Source organism: Leptinotarsa decemlineata, unplaced genomic scaffold (genome assembly GCF_025532065.1).
Source record: "Leptinotarsa decemlineata unplaced genomic scaffold, Ldec_3_MD MMD2_tig00003335_RagTag_RagTag, whole genome shotgun sequence".
NCBI classification, from domain to species: Eukaryota; Metazoa; Arthropoda; class Insecta; order Coleoptera; family Chrysomelidae; genus Leptinotarsa; species Leptinotarsa decemlineata.
The window spans coordinates 3998970-4020205 of record NW_027412587.1 but is presented as its reverse complement, the minus strand read 5'-3'; the positions used below and the strand labels follow the sequence as shown (position 1 = coordinate 4020205).

Genomic DNA, 21236 nt, shown 5'->3' with positions numbered 1-21236 from the left:
ATGTTATATTAACCACATGACATACATATTTCACTGAAACATATAGAGTGATTCGAGAAAACAAAATGACTGTGATCAAATGGAACTTGTAGTACCAAACAGCATACATTTTGTTTTCTCTAATCATGAGTCCGCTCGTAAAAGTCTATGTTCTTATAATGATATGGAATATTTGATAAAAACATTTTTCAAATCATCTAGTTTGTTACATCAAGATGAGAAACACTCAGAAGTCACTTGTTCTACGAATGTCATACAGTTGAAGATTGGAGTTACAAAAAAATATTTCTGGGTTTAAGACTATTGGATGGGAGTATATCCATCTTATTTGTAAAAAAGACATTGGTTGAATCATCTGTACTACCTCATTGTTACTCATCATTTAAGAAACCTCCTATTTCAAAATTGAAATAGTTGTATATTGTTCGCCAAAAATCAGGGTCAGAACAATTAGTTCCTTAAAATCTGGTTCCAGCCTGACCATGAGTCACTTGTAATCTTTCCACAATTTGGTTTTTTTCAAGTTTTTTCATTCAAACATGATCTGTTTTTGCGTGCTCTTTCATAAATTTCTATATCTATATCCTTTTATTCATGCTTTCCACAAAAGCAATCATTTCCTTCACCATTGCCTACATTGCATCATTTACTCCTTCCTGTAACCACTACACAACAATACAGATTTTCTTCATAATTTTCCGTCGACCGATGATATCTTTCATTACCTTTTTGACTTTATAGTATTTAGGGAGCAAATTGATTCCACATTGAAAATTCAATCACCCTGTTCGAGAATTTCTTTCCTCTGGGTTTTCTCTGATTCTTTCATAGGATTTAGTTAATATTCAGTTTTTTCAACATGGCTTTTGGTTGGTTGGTTGGAATTTTTTGTGAAATGCTATGTAATAAAAAAATAAAACCCATTTAAGTTCTTCATTATATTATTTATTGACCATTCAACAATACAGATATGTACATTAAGACAAGTCAATGAGAAAATAAATTAGTAAAAATGATACAAATACAAAAGATCTGCGTACACCTGCTTGTATACAAGAGTGTACACGCTAATACGTAGCAATAAGCGAAATTAAAAATATTAAATTTACGATTATGACAAAAACACAATGAATCGAAAAAATTCACGAAGACATTTACTATTGCTGAAAAAGGCATATTCGAATAGGCAACTGAGCACCTCATTTGATTCAAACTCTAGGATTGCGATTTAGATGTGCTGACATTACTATTATTTTTAATCAATACATTGAGAAATTTATGAGAATTCGTAACTGATGAAGCAATAGGAGAAGTTATTCAGTTTCAAAAATATGAAGTACTAAGCGAGAAGAAGATATGAAAATGAATGAAAACCTAACAATACGAAAATTTGCGATATTCTCTAGATATAAGGTTCTACCACAATTACCACTCAATTTTAGTTCAGTTCTACATAACCACTGATAGTTTTTTCAAAAAATTACTCTACGAGACAGTGCCAGTGACAGAGACGAGAAAAGGCAAACCGTGAAACCTTACAAAAATGTTTTGAAACCAAGTATTCAGTTAGCTGCAAGCTTTGAAGAATATGTAACATTTGCTCTCGTTCATCCTAACCTGCCACAAATGAGCGTCAAACAACAAAACTGATAGCACATTACAAAATCTGTTCCTCAGAACACGGATGAACATCGACGGTAGACGAGGAAAAATATTATTCCTAGTGGTTGATCACATGAAGCGCAAAAAATCTGTCTGACAAGAGTTCCTTATGAACCTAACTACAACTGTTAAACAAACAACATGAAAACGAAATCAACAATTAACAATGAGAAGAAACAAAATATTGCAAACGCCCTAGTTTAAGAATTTTTTTTCAAATGTGATCTAGAGTGGGCCTAGGGTAACACCTTGTGGAACCCCAAATGTTGCGCTAAACCGCACTGATGGGTGATTCAGCAGTTACAGTTAATATGTTTGCCTTAATATAAAAACCAAAAAATAACAAGCAGATAATTTTTCTACCAACTCGTAAACATAACATCAAGTTCCTATACATAGAAGTTGTTTAATCAGAAGCATGGGTACAAATCGAACCACTGTTCAAGGGTACATTGAAAGGAATTTACCAAAAATAATGAGCTACAACTCTCATTGATTCGATAACTATTGATATTCAGCTTATGAAATAATAAAATTATTTCTTTATTTTTGTACTCGACATGATCACAATTAACCTACTAAATTTTATCGCGAGTAAACTATCTAAAAGAACTGGCAGTGAACATACCTTTCTTTAAAAAGTACATTAATTTTGTGCCAACTTACAAATAAATCATAAAAATTGAAAACGAATATAGAATATTTCCCGAAAATTTCCACCTTCACTGTTTACACCTAAATAATATTCAAATAGTTCGACTTATCTAATATTGAACGGCCAACGCACGTGCCAGTTATTTTAAATGTTTTTTTTTTATAACAGAAATATCATTTTCGCATGGAAAACATTTTGATATGAGACTAATCTAGCACTATTTTTATAGCAAATGTTTTTTTTCAGATTACTTTATGGCTCAATATATCAAACTAGCTCAATTTGAAACTACTGGTATTGAACTTGATTAGCTCCGTTTAGAATTCCAATAAGACATCTAGATCGTAGATCAAAATTGTACACTTTACTGAATATTGATACAATTCATTTTTGATTGCTAATCTCATATCAATTTGAAGATCATTCGAACTCAGTATGTAGGACTCATCTGATTTCCACTTGAGCTAGTTTTTACTAGTTTTTACGTATCCCCTAGTTTTTATGTATCCCCAATGATAAGGATATCAAATGAAAAGGTTTGCAAAAAATGGGGAAAAATAATGACACTCTCTAATAGTGATGAAAGAGAGGACATTGGAAGATCAAGATCTTTAGATGATGTGGTTCTGCAGGTTTATCTGGGTTTTCCTGCAGCTGAAAAAGCAAATGCGCCACCGAAATCAATCAAGTGGCCCCAGAGCACCAATTTATTTTTGTCGTTTCATAATTCCATAATTTGTATTACTTTTTTTTATATGTTTCTATAATTAAAAATTTCTTGAAAATGAAAAAAAATTATTCATCACCATAGTATGGATATCAAATAAGAGTTCAAGTGGAAAAAATCTTAATGGGCGAAAATAAAATGGACGTCTTACCAATTTCAAAGAGTCATAATATCTCGGCATAGTTTGGTGAACAGACTAAGTGACAACTAAAATATAAGTTTTTTAGTAGGTACAAGCTTTCATTTATCAGCTCTTAAAAGAAGAAAAATAAACTTCAAATTAAATCAAACCTATTAACTGATTACATTGACTAATTTTATGATATAGAAGCTTGCCGCGAGACTTAGTTACCTGTGTAATTTGATCTCAATATAAATAATTTCAAAAAAAAAATTATGATTTTTGTAAAATAAGTAGATATCGTAAAAAAGTTTTATGTCATATAAATTGTATAATGTAATAATTAGATAGATTTGATTAAAATTAGTTTTTTTCTTATATTTTGAGCTGGTAAATAAACGATTGAACTTAAATGTTTGTTACTATTAATTTATGACAAATAACCAAATTCAAATAAGGCAATCAAATCAAAAGATTCTTATAGAAAGGTGGCGGAAAAATGAATTCTTGAAACTCCTAGACTAATTTTTTCAGAACCTCGTAGAAGTAAAATATCTGTAAGTAATAGGTGTTTTGATTGTAAATGTATTTTTTTAATATATATAAAATTTGTTATTATTTGTTAATTGACAACAAGTGCAATAACTTCGTAAGGTTAAATTATTTATTCACTTATTGTTTACTTTACTACTTTGGACAATAAAACATATTTCGATTGATTGATACCCATTGTATTTCAATTATTTTCAATCGCAAGTAAGCCTTGGTATTTTCCTGCGTATCACACTACTGTGTATCACAATGTGAATTTTTAAAATTTTTGAATGTTTTTTAAATAGGCCCTAAAATAGTCAACTTTTACCATGCTAGTTCAACTTATTTTGGGTACAGTGTGTAGATTTACTGAATGATAAGTGGAAAAGAGATAATCCCGAGATACTGAGTCAGAATTATGATTTTTTCAGAAACTAGATAATTCCATAGCAATATTGGTCCATCTACCGATGATACTAATTTGATTAGTTGAACACGCAACAAGAGAAAGTGTGGGAACAATGTTTTACTATGGCTACTAAAAAAAGCATCAACAAGAAATTGTCACAGAACCAATTCTTGTTGAGTAAATTGCCAAATTGACCTATAACTCACACCTTTAAACCAATCGCAGTTGACCAGATTCATAACTCACTACCTCGAGGCAAAACAAAGATTAGCAGATTCATAACTTTACAGTTGTACTTCAATTATTTTCAATCACAAGTAAGCCTCAGCATTTTCCTACCTCAAAATATGATCTCAAACGTCCAACTCATTCATCATTTCACTCAGGAGGTGAAATTGAGTATACCCCACCAGGGGTACAAATGTGTCTCATTTGAGAGTAATAGCTGTTAGAGTATGTTACACCAATTTGTAAGTTTCATCTTGGACCAGTTGGTAGAATTTCGGGACTTGAGTCCTGGGTTCAATCTTTGTCTCCAGTCAATTTGTCTTACTCAATTTTCAAACTATCCGAAATTGAATATAATAACAAATTGAATATTTTCTTGAAGTCGCTTCTTGTTATGAAATTTAATGACATTTCTTTCAGTCAGGATATTCTGCATAAAGCAGATAACATACCTGTTATTCAGAATTTTTCAAGTTTCTCATTTATTCGAAATTCTGACTTCAGCCTAGCACGTCTTTACCTAAAAACCAAGAAATTTCACCAAAAACATTTTGCATAAAAATAGTGCAAGGTATTTTTGATACTTCATATATATATAAAAAAATAATTGCAGTTTAAATAAATCATTTTAAAATGGTCCATCTAACATTGACATAGAATTTGATTTTGCTTCAGAGTAGCAAATAAAAGCTGAGAAAGAACAATAATTCTAATGTCAATATTAACCATTGACAACTATCTTACACACTCCATTAATGAAATTCCTTCTATACATAAGTTTCAAGCAGCTTTTTTTGATAAATTTTCATGTATTTTAGTATCCATACCACTAAGTAGTGCTTCTACAATATAAAAAAAAATATATAAATAATATTGTAAACTAATGAAAAATAGGCCAAGGGTGCAAACTCGTGCAGAATTTCAAATTGAACTAGAAGGGTCTTCTAAGCAGGACTTTAATTGCTACCAATAGTTTTGACAGGGTCTCAAATCCCTCTTACATGGCACTAGGCGAGTTGAGTGGTTGAGTTTTGGTCCTTCGGGCTGGATAACGCGAATACTACTGGGTAATTAATGGTAAGTAAACGGTAACTTTTTCAACGGTGATCACTTCAAAAGAGAAAAGTTTACAAAAAGGAGTCCTGCTGAATAGTTCTGAATGGCTATACGACCTTGCTTGGCTAGTATTTATGAATATATCTTCATTTTTGGGGACTAATCAGCTAGAGATAAAAAGTAATTGCTTTTCAAGGTGTTTCGTTTCTAGTAAGTTATTAATGAGTGTAAACTGAAGTACCGAATTATATGAAAAATAATAAAGTATTTATTAAATAAAATGGTTGTTATAGTCGTGCCAAACTCTTTAAAAAACTTTTCATGAATAATGTCGAGAAATATTATCTGCTTCCCCCTTATTGCTGCTACACCAGAGTGCTCTAGTTTGTGCCCATTAATACTTTGATAAGCGCTCGGAATTATGTGAGAATCAGAAGAAATCTTCAATGACAATTGTTGAAATTGTAAAGTAAGTTACTCAACAATGGAAGTCCCATTCAGAGAGCTACTAAAAAAATAAAATGATATGAGCTGGATAACGAATATAGTCTGTTAGAAAATCGAATGCGGCCCGTTAAATACACCTTAAAAATAACAATTTCAATATTACAGTTGCTATAGTTATTAATAGAAATTGAATGACATTGTATCATTACTGGCAACTAATGGCACCTGACAAGTAAATTATTCATCTGTAAGCGTTGTGATCGGTGAGTTTGTTGCGGTATTTTCCTTTGAAAATATAAAAGTGGTATTTGTGAAGAAGGCAAACAAATCTATTCACTCGCTAGTATTGAAGTAGTCTGCCGCGTTGCCTCTGCAAATGGGACAGGTTCTGTTCGACTGAAAAATAAACCAAGAGATGAGTTACTAGCTAAAACGTTTTAACAAATTGATTCTAAAAAGTTATGGTCCTTAACAAAAATGAAATGTTTCAAGAATATTAAAGCTTTTGTTCCCTTAATAGAAATAATGAATGTAAATTAACTATTTTTTCACATTATTTCACTTATTTTCATTTCTTGCAACTATTTCAATAATAAACTTTCTGTGAGCAGCTTTATAATCATATGAAGTTCTATATACTTGAGGTGGTACTAGAAACTTGAAGCTAAACATAAAATATTTTGGAATACGTGAAATTCAGTAGTTTCTATAATTTTTTGCAGAATTCTACATTATTTCAAGTATTTTCATTTCTTTCAGGTACTTTGACTAATAAAAATACTTAATGTAATGTTATTATTAGCTAAAGTGATATATTCTCAAAAGTAAAAGAAAGTTTGTAATTAAGAATAAAATATACTTCAATATGTAAATAGTTCTTGCAACTTGTTGTAGCTGCAGTGCTATAATGCTTGTAATAGGGAAGCCTAAGCAGGGATTTCGGGATTTACTAAAGCGCGGCAGATTAATACACAGGGGGATACCTTGTACCCGGTTAAGTACCTCCACCAAATATGAGCCCCATATATAAGGCCGCCTTTGAGGGATAAAGGGTCAGATTAGTAAAAAAAATTGATCATCAGAAATTCTCGAGCGCGTCAGATTAAGGTAGGATGAGTTAATTGCCTGCTAAAAAGTGTATATTCCAGTAATCTGACAATTTGAGAGTGACATAAAGAAAGGGGAGGGCAGCAAAGTTGTAAAAAAATAACGTCATTTCGACTTTCTCGAGCGTAGCTAATTTTTTTTGTTTTGAAGGAAATAATTCAAGGATAACGAAAAATATATAATCGGACGATTTCCGCAAGCCGAAATAACAAAAATTCGTCGATAAAGTTTAATGCATGCAGCTGTGTGATACCTATATTTCCCTCTCCGAGTTTCTATACTTCCATTCTCTATTCACTTTTTCTCTATCTATTACTTTCTCACTCCGTCTCCACTCTGAATTCTGTTGCCATGATGCCATCACAGCTGATCACAGAGACTCGTTCGTGATGAAGATGATGATTAATTAATCAATTAATTGATGGATGTAGCCGTTACTACGTGGTAGGAAATCATAATGAAGAAAAGAGAAATTAAACTTTCTATATTTTTTACCACTTTTATTTGTAATTTGTTTGAAAATGTCCTTATATATTATATAAGTTTGAAAATGTCCTTATAGGACGAAACTGCAGTAACGTTAGTTATAAATAAAAGTGGTAAAAAACATAGAAAGTTTCATTTCTCTTTTCTTCATTAATTAATCAATCGATTATAAATAATTAAATTTTTTTGAGCATTTAAAAAAATATATTTTCTTATAAATACAAGTATTCTACCTAAAAAACATACACTTATTTATTTGCATGCTATTTCTTGAGCTTTTCAATTAATTAAGTTCTAAAAATTAACTTTTTTTTAATATTGTTTTTGTCAGATTAAGCGAATCCCTCTAGATAATCGTCAGATTATGAGACAGCACGTCTAAAACATAGAGACGAACCATATATATCTTAATCTGACGCGCTTGAGTATTTCAAAATGGCGATTTTTTTTTGCACATTATAATAATGGCCGCGAGTTTGCGTCAGATCGAAATCGTCAGATTATTGAATGAGAGCTTTTTTTTGTTGCACTCAACACCCCCTTAGAAAATCTGACGCGCTCGATTAAATTTTTTTTCCTTTCACTTTTAACCCTTACGTACATCCACCCACATCATGCAAACCATCAGATTAACATACCAACATTATTAAAAATAAGTAGGACATTCATGCTATCAATATCTGACGCACTCGAGTATGTCCATGCAACAGTATTTTTTTACATATTTAAAAATCTATAGCCGCTTCCCCCACCAATGAAAAGGTATATATTATTTAACATTTTTTTCTTCCTATCATCTAAGCTTTGCAACCTAATATATCTCAATGACGCTCGAGTAAATCCCCATTTTGCATCGTGGGCTCCCCTGCTATTGGAATGACAGCAACAACTTGTAGCCAAACACAAAATATTTTGGAATATAAAGGGCTATTCAAATTCGAGTGTACCTATGTATGGGGATCTCATAAACAGTAGGAGATAGAGAGTTGGTTGAGCCGTGGAAAATTTACCTATTTTCGGATACTATTGAATGATACCAAGAAATCGACTGTAGCTTTTCAGCTCCGGAGATATACGGGAAAAACAAAAAAATCGGAATTCCATTTCTTGGTGTATCTTATTCATTTGCAGAGATGTTGCCATTTGAGCTTTCATTGCTTTATCAGAATATAAACATAGAATGTTTCAAACTTGGGACAACCAAAACTTTGAAATTTCAAATACGGACCATTATATTTGCAGCAATTTTTTGAAAGGTAATGTTCATTTAATTGAATTGTAGATTTTTCATTATTCTTGAGAAATTCGATAATTTGATCATCAAAATGATTATTTTTTTATTGTGACCCAGATGATAACTCAAATGGAAGCAATTCTCACTTTCTTTAGGTATCACAGCCCATTCTCAAAACCTTCATCAAGTACCTGATATGAGTTTGTATTACTATACTATTTCCTCAATTAGGTTTTCTCATGTCGTATAACTTCCAAAAACTTCAAACATTTATGTCCAGCCCTCATTTCGGGTTTTGTGGTGTTTTATCTGGAGTCAACAAGTAATAAAAAAAAGCATAATTGATAAAAAATAAGCTGGTATTGGCCTCAAACTGTGAATGAATTTGTATTTGTACTAGATGGACTAACACACAGATGGCACTACTAGTTCTAAATCCATATGACTTTTAGTAAACCCTAAGTTTCAAAATACACACGTACAAATTTCACAGCTCTCGGACTATTAGTTTGTGGGATAGAACATTTTGAGTGGAGCAACTCTTTTAACTCTTTCAGTCTTGGTGGTGCACAAATGGTACCACATTATTTAATACTGACGTGACATAGTGGTACATTTTATGTATCACTTAATCAAAAATTATATCCAAACGCTACGCTAGCACAGAAAGTGTACCACTTACTTATATGTATTACTGGTCATCTACTTTAACTTTTCAGGCAGTCACCACTTGTTGGGACAATACATGATGGTTGTGTACTGTCATTGAGGTTAAAAACGCGTGGAGTGTGAAAGTCAAAACTTCTTTGGGTCTACTTAGTGGAAGATAGTTGAATTTCACTGAACATTTTCTATTAAAGTGATTATTTAATGTGTGATTGATCTTTACAAATACTGGTTAGTATAAAATTTGCTTGTATAAAATACTTTTGTCGAAAATCGAGGAGGTGTTATATTTGTACTACCGTGACACACGCGTGTTTTCTGTTTAGAAAATGGATGACTTGCCGTTCAGATTACAAGGATGGACTATGGTGGAGTTTTTACAAGAATACGAAAATCTTCCATACGATCAGGAGTCGGTTGTGGATGATTTCGATAATCTAAATCAAATAAATGAATCTGAATATGCCGCAGAAGATAACGATAATTTTGAATTAGACATGCTGCCAAACGAAGAATTATCGAAATATTCAGATGACTCTGATGATTCTGAATGGAATATGCCATTGAACCAAGTTAGGACCAAAAATTTACATTTACGAGCCAAAGCGTCAAAATAGCAGCACCACCTGATTTTATCCATTATTCAGGAATAAATGCTATATTGCGAAACATTTCAAATCCCACCCCATACAATTTCTTCAAACTACTTCGAAACGATGAAATTATAGAAAACTTAGAGTTTCAGACGAATTTGTATGCAACACAAAAATATCAGAGATTGGGAAAGATTTGATTTGGGAAGATTTGAGCCTACAAATCTCACGGAAATCAAAACTTTTCTGGGCATAAATTTGTTAATGGGGATCAAGAGCCTTCCTAGTTACAAAGACTACTGGAACTCAAGCCCTGATTTACATGATGCATATATAAGCAAACTTATGCCACTCAACCGCTTTGGTTGGCTGCTAAATGATTTACATATCAATGATAATGAATTATTGCCAGATAGACTAGATCCAAATTTTGATAAACTGTATAAGGTGCGTCCCTTTCTCACTAAACTCTCCAAAAATTTTGAGAAATGTTTAGAACCTGATAAATGTGTTGCGATTGACGAATCTATGATTAGAATCAAAGGCAGAAGTAGTTTCAAGCAATACATGCCAAAAAAAACATGGAACGTGGGTATAAAATATAGGCACTAGCAGATAAAAATGGCTATTTATACAGATATGAACTAGAAAACCTGCTCTAGAAACAGATATAACACGTATAATAAATAATCTAAAAACTACACATACTACTGGTAATGATGATATTAGCTCTTGTCTGTTAAAAAAGTGTTCAACATATATTGTTAAACCATTAACTTGTGTGATTAACAGCTCTTTGGAGGAAGGAATCTACCCTGAAATTCTGAAAGTCGGTAAAATAAAACCCATACATAAAACAGGTGATAAAACTCAGGTTGAAAATTTCAGGCCCATCACTGTTCCCAGTGTGTTTGCAAAAGTTTATGAAAAGTGTGTGGCACACATGGTAATTTCTTTTTTTGATCTTCATAAACTCTTTAATGCAAATCAATTTGGCTTTAGAAGAGGGCGGTCAACAACGCATGCCATAATAACATTTCTTAATGAACTATATAATAATCTAGATGAAGGAAAGAGAACACTGGGTGTTTTCTTGGATCTTAGTAAGGCATTTGATTTGGTTAACCATAAAATCCTACTAGATAAATTAGAAAAGTATGGATTTAGGGGCATTCCATATAAATGGTTTGAAAGTTACCTGGGCAATAGAACACAATACGTTGAGATAGACAAGTTTAAGTCTATTCACTGTAATTATACCATGGGAGTGCCACAAGGTTCTATTCTGGGACCATTGCTTTATATAATATATGTCAATGATTTTGCAGGTGATGTTGTAATGTATGCAGATGATACAACCTTACTGGTAAATGGACCAAACATCTCCGCTACAGTTGACTCTGCTCATATAGAAATATTGAAAGCACAGGATTGGTTCTCCAAAAATAAATTAGTTTGCAATGATAAAAAATCCTCTTTTGTAAGATTTAGTTATGCACCAAAAGGGTATGATCACAGCTTACTTTTAAAAGCATCAAATGGTTCATTAAAACAAGTAACATCAGTTAAATTCTTGGGACTTAACCTCTCAGAAGATTGTAAGTGGAATCATCACATTCATGAAATGTGCAAAAAAATATCACCAATGTGCTATTGCCTGTATCAACTTAATAAAATTGTGGACAAATCTGTATTACTTATGTTTTATCATGCACATGTTCACTCTTTAATCTCATATAGCATATCAGCTTGGGGTTTATCTAGTGAAGCGCAAAGGGTGTTTATTTTACAAAAGAGAGCTGTCAGAAATATTCAAAGAGTAAGTAGACGCACGAGCTGTAAAGAACTATTCAAAATCCTAAAAATTTTAACCTTACCTTGCATTTATATTTACCAGATACTGATGTTTGTAAAATCAGACAGACAATTGTTTGCTCCATTGAATAGAAACAAATACAGTACAAGAAATTCAACTTTATTGGAAATACCAATTCACAGACTGGCCAGGACCGAATCAAGTCCTTTTTATATGGGTATCAAATTATTTAATAAATTGTCAACTCATGTTAGAGAAATGTCGCTGAGAGAATTCAAACAGTATGTGAAACAACTTTTAATTGACAAAGCCTATTACTCTGTTGATGAGTATTTGAAAAATCCTATGTAATGTATAATTGGTTAATGCCTTCATGGGTTGATTAGAATGCCAACACAATTACCAAATGTGGCTCAGTTCATAATTATATTTAATTTTGATGTACCTACGGTTTCAATCATATAATCGACTGTTTCAATCAACGGGATTTTCTGTCTATGTATTTAGATTTTATTTTATTTTATTTTATCTATCATATTTATTTTTTATTTTTATTATTGACTTGTTCTATGTCATCATGTTATGATCGTTATGAACGAATAAATATTATCATTACAGGTAAAATGGTTGATAGAGTTGAAGAAAATTTGGGTGCAAAAGTGGTAAAGAATTTGATGCGTGGTCTTGAACGAAAAAAACCATCATCTCTACTTCGATAATTACTTTAACTCCTATAAGTTGCTCTTAGAAGTGAAAGATCAAGATATCCATGCATGTGGAACGGTAAATAGTACCCGAAAAAATATTCCCAGAATGCTGGACGATAAAAACTTGCTGAGGGGAGATTTTGACTGGAAAAACAGTGATTCTCGATTGTCGATATTTAAATGGAAAGACAAAAGATCTGTTCATTTGCTTTCTAATTTTCATGATCCCCTAGAAACAACAAGTGTGCGAAGACGGCAGAAAAACGGAGAAATTGTGGAGGTACCCTGTCCTAGAGTTCTTGTTGACTATAATGCGAACATGAACTTTGTGGACAAATTCGATCAGCTCAAAGGTAGTTACAAGATTAATCGTGTGTGTGGTCAACTCATATATTCTGTTTAAACTTCACCACAGACAAATTATTTTACATAAAGACTTCCGCAGGCAAGTAATTGATGGCTTGCTGTCTGCCAAATTGATCTCTTTAAAAACCAGATCAGATCATGATCCGATAGTTATTAAAAAACACAAACCAACAGTATCTGCCGAAATGAGGCTGCAAAGTTCTGCTCATCAGCCGGTTTAATATGAATTTTCGTATCGGCCAGTTCTATTCAATTAAAAACAACAAAGAATTGATGATATAATAATAATATAAGTTTTTTCATGACATTTTATGATATATGCATAGAAAATAATAAACAAACTTACTTGTGCCAAGGTAAGTCTTAAAAAGATATTCATTTTCTGAATGCAATCTCACATACATTCATATATGAAGTATATGAAAATATGTGAAAGAAAAAAAAAAAGAAAATAACAAATGGATACATGAATTTAAAATATGTGCCTAATAACAATACAGTACAATCTCACTAATCCAGCACTTCAATAGACCGATACGTCCAATAATCCGTCACCCTCTACCAGCGCCTACCTCACTCTTCTACGTCTAGGCGCTCCGTTGCCACGTGGCGTCTATCAGTCTAACCTCAAAACTTATCACGTTCACGTGTGTACGTCTTTACCAGTTGTTTTGAAGTGAGAATAAGGTGTAGTAGTAAACCGAAACACAAGATCTAATATGTTTTTTCTCTATAATCCAGTAATCCGAACATTCCAATAATCCGGCACCCTATGGCTTTAATTAGTGCCGAATTAGTGAAATTCTATTGTATATGAATTAACTAAAATTATTCAGAAATGCATTTGATGAAATGTATATCATGATTTATTGAAATTCATTGTATCATGGAAATTTTTTTGTGAAGTGTCAATTATTCATTCTTTTATTTTATTTTTATATGAAAAATATATATTTGGAATTTTTATATTACGAGGCAGCTTATAAAATATATAAGGAATTATATACATATATTTTTTTGAGATATTGTTTTCTTCACTCTATTTTTTAAAGAATATGTTAATTTATTTCTTGTGGCATACTTATGATAATTATATTGAACAACTGATTTATTTACACATATAAAGCAAAATATTATAAAAATATAATTGACATATATCCATTTTTTTTACTAATTTTGAAAATATATTCACTTGAAGAAACATATTTTTTATTATAGGTTATTTTTAGAAAGACTTCTGTCAGAAACTTGAAATTAGCTTTGAACTAGACGAGGTAAATTCATTTAATGTTTGAGGTCAATAGCAACTGATTTTTCTTGGACAAAAACATGTATTTTCTGTTACTGATAGACCTCTGTATAAACATCCCGTGAGCCAAAATGAGAACTGGACAAATTTTTCTTGACGTTGAAGTTGTACGACGAAGGTGGCCTCACTGGAAATTATTAGAGGTACTTTCGGGTGCTTAGTAAAGTTTTTGAAAATACACTATGAGACAGGCAGTGAGTACGGCTTCCATTTGAGTGGTTATCGGGACCATAATGAAAAAATTATAATTTTTTCGCGACCTCCAGTGTTGCAGTTTGAAAATACTCAATATTTTCAATGAAAGTACTACACTTTTGAACTTCTTCAAACAATTTCACAAAATTTCAAATGTGTTTCATTAATTGCGATATTTGTTAACAGAGGTTGAACTCTTAGGATTACGGCAAGCTAATGTAATTCAAGTGCTCAGCAGTTTTTGTGAATCTCAAAATGTCAGTGAAAAGTGAGATTGATGAAAAATAACTGCAAGGCGAAAAATTGAAACGGCATCAAAGTCATGAAAGTATGCCCAAAGTATTTCATATTTCAGAAATACTTTTCACTAATTCAAATAATTAGCTGAGGTACTTTGAGGTAGACACAAAAAATGGATACTATTCCTCAATAATTTCAATACATTCCCAGTAATTTTAAAAACTAGTTACTCCATTATTACACTGAAACTGAAATAGTTTTCAATAAATGACACTTTGAATTCACTTTACCTCAATGAATTTAGTAAAAGACTGGGTTTACCAAATCAAGTACTCTTATTGCATTTGAGGGTTTAAAAGTAAAATGAGAAAACGTATCGGTTCTTGAAGTACACCGAGAAAACGTAGCAGTTCTCGATGTACACTGAGAAAAGTATCACTTCCCAAATTCCAATGGGAAAATGTACACAACTCCAAGTACTGACAAGCAGGCAGAGACAAATTAGGTAATAAAAAAAAAATTGTACCAAAACATAAATTCACTCACCCTCAGCCACTTGTCGATGCACTTGGCATGGAACTCGTGCGAGCACGGTAGCACCCTAAGCATCTGCCTCGCCTCAAAGTCGCACATGCAGACGACGCATGAAGTCTGATCCCCCTGATGTGTTTCCTTATCATACTTGTAGCTAACGAGCAGCTCAATCTCCAACTTGCTCAGCCCGCGCGGGATCACCTCGCCCAGTTGTTCGGCCAAGTTGAGGAGCGCCTCGTAGTTCTCCGTTTCAGTCGTATCGGAGCTGCTCTGGCTGTACGGTGACATTGGAGAGTTGGAGATCATGGTGCTAAGGGAATATGTGACGCATTTATTACAATGTGAAAGATAATATCAACTTGATTTAGAAGATATCACATAATTAGATATTTAGAATATATAATTGGAAAATACAGGAATTTATGCCAGATAAAGTTTTCATGCTGCATTTTCTTTATGAAGAGCTAAAAAATTGATAAACTTCGAAATGACAAAAAAAAAGTAAACTGTTGTAATTTTTTTTGAGGAGAAATTGAAATTATATTGGAATGCAAAATGATATGAATATTTTAGAACAGTTTACATAATAGTTTACAAAACTAAGATTCACGTAACGATGATATGAGAATGTAGGTGGTTTTTAATATATATTGTTCATAACAATTTTGTTTCTAGGATGGTTAAGATTTTTAATCATTAAGTAGATAGTGAAAGTCATTATAATTCAAATTATTTTAAATATTTGAAAAAATGAATGAAAAAGAAAAAAAATTGATAAAAGAAAAAGTAAATGAAAGAAAAAATTTCAACAAATAAGGAAAAAATGTAAGAGAAAAAAACATTATTAAATGAAAAAATGAATGAAGAAGAAAATCGCATGAATTACAAGAGACAAAACAATGAAAATATAAAAAAATCAAAGAGCAAGAAAAATAAATGAAACAAAAAAAATGAGTGACTTACAAGAAATGGAGCAGTAGGCCCGCGGGGGCGGCGATGAGCGGGGGGCTGTGATGCCAGCGGGTCCTGCGGTGCTGGCGAGTGCGAGCATGAAGGAGCTCCAACGCGTTGGCGCCGCGCGGCTCTGTTGAGAGGAAGAGCGACGTCGGCGAAGACATCTGAATGGGGGGCACGTGCAGAGAGGGGGGTCCGTGGAGGGCGGAGTGGGCGTGAGCGTGGTGATGGTCGCTGAGCAAGTCCAAGTCAAAGGTGTCAGGTCTCTGTGGAAGTCACATAAAATTCACAAGTCACGTATTTGCCATTATTCAATACAAGATTGTTAAGCTCAATCCTATTTTTAGCATTACAAAATTTTCGTTAAATTATATTTCTATATTTATAAGGGAAGGTAGTTAACTATTTCCCCTTCCAGCTTACCAACAAACTCCCTATAAAACCGTGTTTTCAGATTTCAAATGTATTGGTTACTTTTATACTTGATAATGGGATAAAACCCAAAACCGGTCATAAAAATAAATTAACTAGTGGAAATTAGATAAAATTTCATTAAAATGAAATAAAAATATTTATATCGATTTGATTCATTCTTATATTCTTTCAAGAATCAGATTTTAATTAATTTTTATTGTTGTATTTATTTTATTTTTATCGTTGTTTTAACACATTGTAATAATTTTAGAATCAGATTAACTATGAAGAAACTGCTGAATATTATTATTAAATAATATGATTCAGCAACGTTATGTGGCTGACAGCCTGCGAATAACCATGATGCTCCCTAGGTGGCTCGGAGAGTTATTAACATTGCCCACCCAGGACACGAGGCTAATGAACAATGCAGTCGATGCCGGTGACACACAAAAAAATTGATATTTTGTATTCATACTATTCTATATTTTTATTCAATTGTTTATTTTTCTCTCACACTATTTATGTTTATTGTAAAATGGCAAGTCAGTAAATAAATGAATAAATATAGTATTCTAGAAATTTTTTAGACAGTGTTCATGACCAGATTCATCACTTCAGTGTTCATAAAAACGCGATTTTCTTTATAAAAAAGCCAAGGAAACCAAACTACAATGTGACTGGGATAAATATAAAATAAGTCGTAATTTCGTTACCAAAAAGTTACGAATTGAAACTAAAAAGTATCATGAATCAAAGATGGACGAAAATAAAGGAAACAGTAGGACTATGTGGAAAGCACTGAAAAGTTTAGTAAAGGGAAATAGAAAACTAGAGTTCAAAGGTATACAATTTGATAGTGTTCTTATAACAAATGAAGCAAAAGTAGCAGGATATTTTAATTCATTTTTCGTTGACAGTTTGAAAAATCTAACCGAAAGTATAGTGCCAATAAATGATTATAATCATGTTCTCAGTTATATTATACCAACAAATGAGATACTTGGGGAATTTGAAACACTGAATATGTGCGAGTTAAAAAAGATAATTTTTTCCTTCAAGAAAAATAATACAGATGACAACGGAATTAATCTGAATATAATCAAGTTAACATTTGAAATACTGGGAAATAGGTTTTTGGACTTGATAAATTTATCGTTAACCAGTGGAACATTTCCTGACAGTTGGAAAATTGCCACCATCGTTCCTATTGAAAAAATTACAAACAGCGTTTTAGGATCTGATTTTAGACCCATAAATACCCTGCCAATTTATGAGAAAATATTAGAAATCACAGTGAAAGAGCAATTGATGAAATTTATAGGGAAACATAATATTTTGATTAAAGAACAATCTGGATTTAGGGAATCCCATTCATGAGAAACTGCACTGCAATTTTTAATCTCTTCGTGGAAAGTTGAGCTATCTAAAAAACGTATTATAGGTGTCGTCTTTCTGGATTTCAAAAGGGAATTCGAGAGAGTCAACATTGAGTTACTTACTTTTAATGAAATTAAATAAGTATGGTCTAGAGTATAAAGTATTAAAATGGTTCACAAATTACCTGACATATCGGAGGCAGCTAGTTGAATATAATAAAGTGACATCCAGTACTTTAAATGTATTTTCTGGAGTCCCTCAAGGGTCAGTATTGGGTCCACTGCTATTCTTGCTGTACATAAATGATACTGTGATACGTGTTAAAAGGTGTAAGATAAAACTGTTTGCCGACGACACTATATTGTACTGTTCTGGGACAACTAATGAAATCTGAGAATGTTTGAATGAGGAACTATTGAATATAAACGAGTGGTTATGTGACAACGGCCTCAAGTTAAATGTTAATAAAACAAAAATGCATGTTAATAGGTAGCAAATATCGTTTGAGACAACTGCAAGATGAACAGCTGTCATTGAAACTTCATATTGATAATGTCATCATTGAAAGGGTAACAACTTTTAAATATCTAGGAGTGGTATTAGATCAAGAATTGAACCTCAATGCGCACTGTAGTTATATTCAGAAGAAAATAGCCACGAAAATTCATCTTTTATGTAGATTGAACAATAAAATAAGTGAATATGCAAAATTAACAATTTATAAATCAATAATATCACCCCAACTTGATTATTGCAGTACATTACTCTATTTTGTGAGCAATGAAAATCTAAACAGACTACAGAAGCTTCAAAACAGATCCATGAGGGCAATATTAAGTTGTAATAAACACACATCTGTGGAACACATGTTGGAAACACTGTCTCTTATGTCTGCTAAACAAAGGATAACAATGAATATGCTAATATTTATATTTAAAATTAAACACAATATGTTGCCAAATTATCTGAGTGATCAGTTAACCTACACAAGTAGTATTCATACACACCCCACTAGAAATAGAATAGGAAATTTTTATATCAACAGAGAACATATAGGTTGTGATTCATTGTATAGTTCTGGTCTGATTGCATTTAATGTAATCTTTATTATTATAGGATACATCCTAATCTTACAAGACATAATAACTAATTAATAATTTAAATTTCCACAGTGCCAAAAATATTAATAAAATTCAAATATGTATATAGATAATAACAATAATGAAGATAAACTAAATAAGAAGATAATAATAAAAAATATACAATTTATAATACCCAATGTTGAAAACCAATATTGATATAGTAACTATATATAATATACATATTTTCCAACTAACTAACGCTCTAGGTATTCCAATAATTTACTTTTAAACCCTCTTACAGTATTTTCCTCTTTAATGGCATTTGGTAAATTGTTAAATTCCCGTTAGTCCCTTGTAGAATAAGTTTTTAGTTCCGCCACCAGTGTTGGTTCTATATATATGAAAATTATTATAAGATCTTGTCTCATGTTCATGTATTTGATTATTAAAAACCAAAAATTCATTAAAATATGTTGGTTGGAGACTTTTGGTCATTTTAAATATAAAAACCATTGTTAAAAAGAATAATCGATTTGAAATCGACAGCCATTGTAGTATATTTAACATGTGATCAATGGAAGTATAACGACTGCATCTTAATATAATTCTCATGCTCCTATTTTGGAGTTTTTGAAATTGGGAAAGCCTATTTTGGTTTATTAAATGCATTAAAGTTGGACAGTACTCAAAATGAGGTTTAATTATACAATTATATGTTAATATTCTGGAGTTAATAGTCAAATTATTTGCTATCCTAGAAAAAAATAATAATAATAATTTGCCAAGTCATATAAAAAGCTGTGATTCATTAAATTCATTCAAAAGAAAATGTAGTGAATATATTTCAAGAAATTGTCACCAATAATTCTTCTTGTTTTCTAGTTTCTTGTTTTTAAAATATGACTTGTCTCTAATTTTATATATATATATATATATATATATATATATATATATATATATATATATATATATATATTATTGTTTTGTATTTTATAAGTGACTGACTGTACTATGAAGAGCATTATTTGCTAATAAAGAGTAAAAATAATATATTTTTAAGTTTTATTCTACTCATTTATTTTATAATCTACTGGACAATTTATAAATAAAAATTGAAACAGGAACCTTTGGCGTAGAATGAATCCAGAAACGAGCACTTTTCTCAGTCACCAGAAATGCGATAATCTCCATGACGCATGATTCACCAACCATGTTGGCGTCTTGGCCAACTTGGTTGGTGACACTTGTTTAGAGAAGAGTATTGCATTTCTGGTGTTTGGTAAAAGTGCTTATTTTTGAATGATTTATATTTATTGTTATATTTTATGGCCTCAATATCATGTGAATCATATGCATAAACGAATATATACTTTTTACACTTTCAATAAAAATCAATACATTTTTTATGTCCTCATACAATAAAGAATATTTTCATTTGATTTGAATTAGTAGTAGTAGTAGTTTATTTAAATAGGAATTCTAAATATACACTAATTAAAAAACATTTAACTTATTCAAAATACCTTTATAACTATAAAATTAAGACTCATATTTGTATGTCGTTATATATAACGAATTCACGTGAATTTAAAACTTAGTCACTAATAGTGTATGCCTAATAAACAACATTGGGTTGATTTTTGATGTATTCAATTAGTTTGTGTTTAAACATTGTTACTGTCCTTGCATTTTTTTATTCATTTTTTTTATTGCATTTTTCTATATCCATTATTTATTTATTTATGGGCAAGCCCATTTGAAGTATAAATTACAATGTTAAATTATAATTAAAATTAAATCAGATAAGGTACTGAATTACAAATTCCAAATAAGAATAGCTTAAAAGGGGTAAATTAAAAGTTTAAAAAGGGGTTAATTTACAAATTCCAAATAAGAATAGCTTAATAGGGGTAAATTAAAAGTTTAAAAAGGGGTTAATTTTAGAGTATAAAACGACAGAAACAATGAGCGACAATAAAACATATACTACCATAAACTATACACTAAAACATTAAAGCAAAGTATTCCGTAATTGAAATTTAAATTGATGCAAGATGTTAAACATCTCAAGATCAACGTTACTATTGGCTAATCATAAGATTCTTGGAATGTTTGTTGCTGTCAAGTTGAGTGGGTTTGAACACGTAGATACATTTTTTCTAGGAGTTCAGCACAACTGAATTTGCCGTTAATAATATTGAAAAGTAGTGTCAGATCTCTCTGTTTCCTCCTAGTTTCCAGGGAGGACATGCTCAGAGATTGCAGTAGCAACCCATACTCGCAACGAACACCCGATTTATATGCTATGTATCTG

The 21236-nt window shown here is 31.5% G+C and overlaps 1 protein-coding gene across 1 annotated transcript in view; it reads right to left on the bottom strand.

Annotated features, from left to right (window-relative positions):
* Positions 1-929: 929 nt before the first annotated feature.
* mura (ring finger protein murashka) overlaps positions 930-21236 on the bottom strand; it is a 42437-nt gene continuing 22130 nt past the window's right edge. Inside the window, exons 7-9 of the mRNA XM_074177970.1 lie at positions 16056-16312; positions 15105-15402; positions 930-6235 (exon numbers count right to left, since the gene is read on the bottom strand). Coding sequence (XP_074034071.1) covers positions 6173-6235; positions 15105-15402; positions 16056-16312 — 618 coding nt within the window. The 3' untranslated portion in view covers positions 930-6172. The remainder of the gene's footprint in view (positions 6236-15104; positions 15403-16055; positions 16313-21236) is intronic.